The 8,654-nt window shown below is 45.4% G+C and overlaps 1 protein-coding gene across 1 annotated transcript; it reads right to left on the bottom strand.

Annotated features, from left to right (window-relative positions):
- Positions 1–672: 672 nt before the first annotated feature.
- RNF146 (ring finger protein 146) lies at positions 673–7,920 on the bottom strand. Its single transcript, XM_066605524.1, has 2 exons — positions 7,815–7,920; positions 673–3,428 (listed from the first exon to the last, which is right to left on the bottom strand). The coding sequence occupies exon 2, from the start codon at positions 3,425–3,427 to the stop codon at positions 2,381–2,383; it is 1,047 nt and encodes a 348-aa protein (XP_066461621.1). The 5' UTR covers position 3,428; positions 7,815–7,920; the 3' UTR covers positions 673–2,380.
- Positions 7,921–8,654: the final 734 nt, after the last annotated feature.

Below are 8,654 nucleotides of genomic sequence, written 5' to 3'. Positions count from 1 at the left end.
TATTTCATTAAATTTTTTGCTTTTTCAGTTCCATTAATCACACAATGTCTGTCATTATGACACCCTGACATAACGGTAGCTGTAAGGCAAGCAGGATGCAAATCTTCTCCAGTTCTTCTCCTTCCGTACTTTATGCCATCACTACCGAATGAGGAGGTTCTGGTCTCATTACTCTAGTGGAGCCATTCAATCCTATTGTCTTTCTGTCCACTTAATATGGGTTTTTGACCCATCGTAATCTTTTCCATCTTTGTTTCAGCAAGCGAAATGGCTTGACGATAGCAGCCATGCTACTGTGACCTCATTGACTCTACTTATGTCCGTTGGTTAGATTCCAGTCAAGGAAAGCCAGTTCATAATAACCTGAGGATGTGGTTTTTCCTGGTTACGTAACTACAACTTTGGATAGAAGTCAGATAACTGCACAAACTTTGTTGTATTACATTCCACACTAAATTATATTTTCTGTGATATATGTTTATTGTGTTATAACAAAAAAGATAGAGTTATGAGCCATTAAACATCAAAATGCATTTTTTTTTAAAGGTTTCCACAATGGTGGCCACTAGTGTATTTTCACCATGGTTCAGGTGGGGATCCTACTAGAAATACCCCTGTAATGCTAACCGCAAAGGAATATTGATGTAATGAGTAGAATGCAGAAGTCACATCTTGTTGCTGATAAAATGTTATCTTTATTAAATTACAAATCTTGTAACAAAAACAAGACAACTTGAGAGGGGTAAAATTCTAGATACAGACTTGACAGTAAAGTCTAAAGAGAAAGGTGTAAAAATTGTCAACAAAACAATATTTGCTCTTTATACATACGTGGCTGGAAGGTTGTTCTAAAATGAAAGCCATTTGCTTATTAAACCACATTACTTCAAACTTACAACTACATCATTAAATACACTTTTACTCAGCTCCTGGGGTTTGGATTTTGGTTCCTACATTCTTTCAGCGTTCAATGAAATATCTGGGGCATCGCTGGGAAGTGACAAGTCAGGGATCATGCCAAGCTGCTGGAGACGAGGGTCGTAGGGAAGTAGTTTTACAGGACTAAGAAGCTCGGAGTACTTATAGCAAATTTAATGGTATGGCAGCTTGTTATGGCCAATTCTATTGAACATGGCTTAGACTGAGGGCAGTTGGAGCTTGAGAAAGAACCAATTACAAACCAAACACACACACACACACGAAATACATGGAAAGACAATGACAAGAGAAAACCTCTCTTCTGCTGAAAGGCCTGGAGTATATGATCGCTATTGACCAAAGTGTGTACACGGTCATCAAGTCATCACAGGGAGTAAGGTGGGCAGAAATCCCAGGACAAAGGTAGCCAATGTGTCTAGTGCACGGTTCTTACTGCTGGGTCTTGGCTCCCCTACAGCAGTTCGTCAATATGTGGGAGAAAGCCGGAGTTAAAGCTGGTCTACAGTGCCGAATTCAGTCTTTGTTCCTGGCCATTGTTTTTCTTGTTGCCAAACAACCAGACTGAAATTTGTCAGAGAGGAAAAGGAAAGACTTTCCATGGGAGAGGCTTTCCTCCCCCCCCCCCCTGCTTGGATCCAATATCCCCCTTCCTTCCCAAAACAAATGGAAACAGGGACCACATATGATTGCGATCACCAAGGCCAGGCTTACATGGTGAGATTAACGTTATTGTCCAAGATGAGAAAAAAGGATGTGCGGCACTTGAGCACAGTCTGTGGTATTGCAGCCGAGTCACATTCATGTGATGTGGATGGGCTGTCAATATGAAACAACCCACAAACAAGAGTCTGGAGAAAGTGGATTCTTTTCTCCTCCCTAAACTCCTCCTCTAGAGCGTCAATTAAATGGAAATTTAGTAAATATTGGTGAATGGTTTACACTTGTAATGTGCCAGTAATCTCAGCTGGATCCAAGCAATAATCACAACATGTTAATGAGTTTTATTACATGGAAAGCACATTCAGACTTGGACACAAAAGAAATGAGTGTAGAATATGAAGAGAGAGAAAACAGAAAGTTTTATAGATGACATTTAAAGTACTATACATGAACACCCCCATTTTATTCCCATGGCGCCCTCTCCCCAATGTCTTCTGCTGCATTTCTGAGAAAGCAATGAACAAGAAGGAATACTTCAACTCACTTATTTAAATGATCCATACCTTCTGGTTTAGCTCCTCTATCAAAATACAATGTAGAAAGTAGCAGGCCAATTCAGCACTCACATTATATCAACTCAGTCTCTTCACTTACTTATAAATAGCCCTTCCAGCTTAAAATGCAAATAAATCAAGATAAATGTCATGTTAGGGGGTCAGTATTTTCTCAGCGATCAGGTCTACGCAGCGACATCTCACATGGCTCATTAGAAGCCCAGAACTCACACCTCGGTCACCGTGCACTGTCCATCAGGTCTTCTAGACCTTACAATGGTATTCTGGGCGCCATTAGTTGTTGCAGCTGGGTGATCTGGTGGGGGCTGGGAAGCCCCTATTACCATGTGTCTCTGCTGAAGAAATACATTCTGCTGCACTGCAAGAATCCCCTGGCTGCTGTTGTCATCTGATTCAGGGTCATCTAAAATAGCATCTGCGGGTGGCGCTCTACTTGTAGGCAGCGGCAGTCCTTCCTCACCTTCCCCAATGTTATTTCTACCTGCTGAATGGTCTCCGATCTGAAGTTGGGAGAAAGCATCATCAAGTGAACTGCTCCCGTCAGTATGCGGGAAAGGGGGATTTGCAGTCTGGCTACCATGAACTAGGTGAGGTCTGACAGGTAAAACAGCAGTAGTCTGGGCTGATGAAGCACCAAGTGTTGCAATGTTGTCAGCACCATCTGCTGAGCTTTCTCTTGCGGGACTTACATTAGCAGCATCACAGTCTAGTCTTAAGCCAGCCACACCTTTTTTGGGTATATCTACAATATCCCTTTTCATCTTCCTGCGTCGTCCATGCTCATTTCGTCTGTACTGTACCATGTTCTCCAAGTCAGCTACATAGAGAAAGCCAGCGATAAGCATCTCTGTGTTCTTTTTGCCTTTGGTGAAGGCATCTTCAAGCTCTCTGCTCGTCCTTTCGTCATACTGCCACCAACCATTTCTTCCTTCGTAGTACCAGGCATACTCCCCATTCCCTCTGCTGGCAGACTTTAGTTCTTCGGGAGAAAGTAAAGTTGGTTTGTCTAGGAAGTCCTCAGGAATCTCTTGTCTACAAAGGGCACATCGCTTCCCAAGCCATGAAGCTCCTTTTACACACAGGTAACAGAAGATGTGCTTGCAAGGAAGACTGACTGGGTGTACACAGGTTTGTAGGCATATAGCACATTCAGGAACCGCAAGGCTTGGAGTTCCATTGGAGCAAGCTTCTCCAAGCTTCTTATTTGAGGGCAACATGTTTGCAGTGTGGGTAATTTCACCACAACCAGCCATCCTAGTATGGGAAAAGAGAATACTGTAAGCATTTCATCAAAAACAATGAAATACGAAAGTTCAACTCATAATAAAATTACAAGATCCCTCGTGTACAGATCTTCTATTGGTTTTAACAGTTCTATAACTCTGGGCAAACAAAACATAATTATTAGCTTTAGGCAACATCTATTAACTACAATGTAAAACAGCTGTTGGGACTGGTGACATTCCTATACTGCCTGCCGATGGCACATACCAGTGCTGCTTGCTTCAGAGAACAGCAGGACATTTCTGAAATGGTAGCAATCAGCCAAAGAAAAATTTGGGAAAATGTAAAACCTGAAATTCTATTCTTTTTTTCACTTCATTTTGAAAACCTTGGATGGCATATAGACAATTCCACCTCCAAATCAGTCAAATATCAATAGAAAAACTTCAAGAAATGTTCTTTACATTCACTATATGGAGCATAGTTCAGTCCCTTCTTTGGGCAGGATCAAATAAGGAAACTTAAGAGGATGACACTCACCCTTAAAATATATTTATATAGGTAGTGGTAATATTTTTGCTATATTATAAAGACAATAGCAGTTTTTTTTAGATACTTGTCTATTAAAAAAAAGTTCCTTTAGTTGTAGAAAACCTCAGCCATTCACTCTTCACCAGTGGGTGCGAGGAGCAGAGAGACAGCAGAAGGCAGGGACGGGGGAAGAGTTGGCACATGAAGGTTTCATATCCACTAGCTAGATTAATGTCTCAGAACACTTTATAAAAGCTGCACTTTTTTTTTTTTTTTTTTAAGATACCGTATATACTTGAGTCTAAGCTGATTTTTTTCGGCACATACCTCCCAGGCAGCGTCTGTGCTCCCGGCGGAGGTGCTGAAAGCTGCTTGAATTCTCCCCGCTGTCATCCCCCTGGCGCTCGATCAAATCACAGCACTTACTTACACCGCGCTGACGGCGGAAGAAGCACTGTGATTGGATTGAGCGGCGGCTGTAATTGGCTGGTGCTCGATCCAATCACAGCGCTGACAGAGTCGATCAGAGAGGACGAGGGGAATGACAGTGGGGAGAATTCAAGCAGCTTGCTGCACAGACACAGACGCCGGCTGGAGGTTTTTTTTTACCCAATATATACTGAAGTATAGCTCGGCTTATACTCGAGTCAATAAGTTTGACCAGTTTTTTGTGGTAAAAGTTATTGACTCTGCTTATACTCGGGTCAGCTAATACCCGAGTATATACGGTATATATTCTATAAAATAGATTAAGGCCTATTTAGACAACGATTATCACTCATGATTAGCTCAAAAGCCATCTTTTGAGCGATAATCACTGCGTCTAAACGTGTGCCCATTGTGCACTATTCATTTATCACTGACTTCAAGCTGCCTTGAAGTCAGCGATGTATCTTATCGGGACCGCACGCTGAGTTCGCAGTGGAATAGCGCTGATAGCATTCTTTCAGCTGCAGTCCTGCTCGAAAACAAAGAAGCTGAATGCAGATAGTAGACCTCCAGCTGCTATCTGCATTCAGCAAAAGGCTTCATTTGCACGCTAATAAACTTTTAGGGCTCCTGTCCACGGGCGAATTTTCACTGCATTCCCTGCGACGATAATCCGGCCACAGGGAACGCTTTCCATAGCGTTGCTATGGAAAGCACAACCCCACTGTCAATGAGCGGAGAATCATAGAGATTCTCCGCTCGCGAACAGCGCATCGCAGTATGCTGCGAATTGCCGCGATTCTCCGTGGTAAGCCTGTCAGATAGGTTCACAGCGGAGATCCGTCAGCTGGCACCTGCTCCTCGGCGGAGGCTCCCGCAGTGGACAGGCAGCCGTAAGGAGCTGAGTAGCTACTTAAGAGTTTATGCAAAATGATCACTCAAAACTGTGAATTTTGAGCGTTCATCATTGCATCTAAACGGGCCTTTGGGCATCAACAGCTAATTTCTCACCACACTGCTAGCTGGCTTAGCCCAATTACTTTGAAATCACTGAAAATTAAAAGACACAGTGTTAGAACTTATTCACACAACATTTAGAGTTGTATAGAACTACAATACTCCCACATAGGGCAATCCCCGACTCTTTTTCTAGATACTACTCCATTGGATGTCAGCTTACAGAGATGTTCCCAGGTGACACATGGAGAGCCAAGGCCTTTGTAGTACATGGACTCCATTCCCCTCCGGACAGGCTCTGCGTACAAGGCTCCACCAGGTCTTATAATCAAGATCAAAATATATTATAATGTTGGGGGGGGGGGGGGGGTAGTCTCATCACAACTAAGTAATGATCAGCAATGATAGATTCGAGGAGCTGAGAATTAAGACCAGCAATATAAATCAGTCAGACTATAATGACTCAGGAGTTGGTCATAATACGGGTTGGAGTTTTAGATTCATAATATGGTGTCCAAAGAATTCTATAGCACAACCCTGAAGAACCTCGCAGATTATCATGTATAACATCATTAGTTCAATCCATTTTTCTGTATGTCTCCTCTGCATCTCCGGAACTTGAAGTCTTCCGGCAGAGATTCCTGGTCAGGAGTTTGAAAAACCCTGCCTCCAGGAAACGCTGCTTTCGACTGGTTCTCGAGCACTGTGGCTTAGCCAATCAGAGGCAGCGCTCAATGAACCAATCACAGCTATTCAATGAATGGCTGAGCTGCAGCTCAGCCAATGAACATAATCTCAGCCATACTGGAGGCGGGGTTTTTCAAACTTCCTGACCAGGAAGCACTAAAGGAAAGCTACAAGCAAGTCTGCTGGGGACCTGAGGAGAGCGCCTCTAAGGTGATATATTTTTTAATGCAGCTAGGGCTTATTTTAGGGCTTTTTACATTAGAATTTCCTACTGTAAACGGTGCATTGCAAGACACGAAAACCGCATTTTCGTGCGATGCAACACATAGGAAGTCTCTATAGGGAAACATGGGCTACAAAGCCTCACAAATTGTGGCAATATTTAGTAACTCACGATTTTTTTTCCCTCTTGCAATGTAGCAGCGTACAAAACATTGCTAATGTGAAGGAACCCATAGGAAAGCATAGGCTTCACATGCATGCAATCTGTACGCTGTTGCACCGCGAGAAAGTTGCCTGATTTTGTTGCCCGTGCAAAACCGGCCTTAAAGGGATTTTCCTTGTTTTATGTGTATTAATCACATTCTTGGCTACTCCCCGAGAACTGCGAGTTAAGCAAGTGAACCACCGGAGTGCTGCTCCAGCAGATGCAATGATGTACACATAGAGCATGAAACATATTGGTGAGGCCTTCACTGAAATCAATGAAAGCCGCGCCTGCAGTTACAAGTGCTGGCCACTACACGGGAGGTCGGCGTGGAGGCTTCGGTTCTGACCTCTGTGTATTTGTGGCGCTGACAGCATGCACCCGCTCAGCTGATCGGCTGGGGTCCTGAGTGACGGATCTCGGCTGATCAACTACTGATGACCTATCCTGATGATAGGTCATCAATAGCATTTTGCTGGAAAACCCTTTTAATGTCATCTTGGCCTGAAATATCATGTCTGGTCACTGCAGTACGAACAGCGCTGTCTGCTTCCTCCAGAGATCATCTCAAAGCATGAGCTAACCAGCCCCGAAAACAGCTGATCAAAACGGAGTCCTGGGAGATCAAATCCCTGCTGACCTACTGCTGATGACCCATCCTAATAATAGGCCATGAATAGTTCACCCCCCTATAAGGGCTCATTCACATCAGGGTTTTGCCTTCAGTTTAAAAAAAGAAAATGGAATGAATAGAAAAACGCAACTAAAACCAAAACAGAAACCATAAACAAACAAACACACAGGTCTGCCAGGCAGATGTGTCAGAATAGGAGCCCTTGTATCAATGTGTACCGGATCCGTTGTGTAGTCTAGTGTCCGTCTACCCTCCTCATCTCACAGGCAGGCAGGGGAGCTGCTGACACCTCGGCCGGCCCCCACTGGCTGTCACATAACACCGGGGGCTCCTGGCAGTTTGCTTTCAGTTTGGTTGTTTTCGTGGTGGTCTGCGCTATTTACAGAACCGAACTGACGCTCAGAACCCCCCACTGAAATCAATGAAAGGGTTTGCGGAAGACAAGCCGCTGGTGTGAACGAGCCCGGAGCTGCTGGGGATAGGAATCCGCCATGTAATCATGTAGGGGTCGGAGTGACGGCACTGACTGTCTCCGGACACCCTGTAGCAGACCTCCCCGTGACCGCGGCGCTACAACAACAGTGTATAGAGAAGCCTCGTCCGCACGTACGCCGCCTACCCGGGGCTGTTATGGAGCAGTCAGCCCCGGCTGTGGCGCCGCAGTGACGTACACACCGCGCTCATGTAACGGCAGCACTCCACAGCAGGGAACAGCACGTCCGTGCAGCTGACACAGGATGACGTCACATACCTTCCCGGTGCACCGTGTGACCCGGTACTACCCGTTGTGAAGCAGTTGTGACGGATCGGCGCCCCGGAAGTAGATAGATGAACTAAGTCGTTCACATCATTTCCCTTTTTTCGTCTGTCACCGCCCAGTAGCCACACCCAGCCAATCAGCTGCCTTGGAGGTGTTCAGCCAATCGCACTGAGCTTTTCCTGCGCGCCCTGTAAAACGACAGCTGGGATTGGCTGCTGTGTTGTACGGAAGTAGGAGGTGGTGTTGTGAGGGGGCGGGTCGGCTGCTTGTTACCCGGGGATGTGAGTTGCTAGGCAGACTGTCTAATAGCGGCGCTGCAGTGTGGCCTCCGCCGGCTCCGAGGTCAGGCCGGTCCACGGGGCCTCCTGGTGAGGGCGTAAACCGGGACGCTTTGCCTTTGCGGCTTTGTGTCATTCTTCCATAAGCAGTTGGTCCTTTCCCTCATTTTCCTTCTATTCGCTAGGCTGGGGCTTGAGTGTCACGTTGTGTTTTTCATGTGTTTTAGGCTAATTTCATAGGGGTGAGTGTGATACCGCGCTCGCCAACATACGCCGCCCGCACGGATGTGACGTATCTTTGTGTTTCGCACTACTTGGAGAAGTAGCGATTCTCAACCGCGGTGGCGGAGGATCCAGGAGTTCTTCCCATTGTTTTCAATGGGTAAACCTTGCAGTGCAGGCCGTGTGATGCTGCGCCAGTGTGAGAATGAGCGATGCAAGGTGTTCTGATGCAGGAAAACATCGCTTATGTGTGTGACTCCATTCAAAGGAATGGGGTTCATCGTGCAAGATTTGTACGTCTCGCAGCGCTCACAACTCACCCAATTTTCTC

This window comes from Eleutherodactylus coqui, chromosome 1, assembly GCF_035609145.1.
Source record: "Eleutherodactylus coqui strain aEleCoq1 chromosome 1, aEleCoq1.hap1, whole genome shotgun sequence".
In the NCBI taxonomy this organism is placed as follows: Eukaryota; Metazoa; Chordata; class Amphibia; order Anura; family Eleutherodactylidae; genus Eleutherodactylus; species Eleutherodactylus coqui.
The sequence above is the reverse complement of the archived record's forward strand: the minus strand, read 5'-3'. Positions and strand labels throughout refer to the sequence as shown.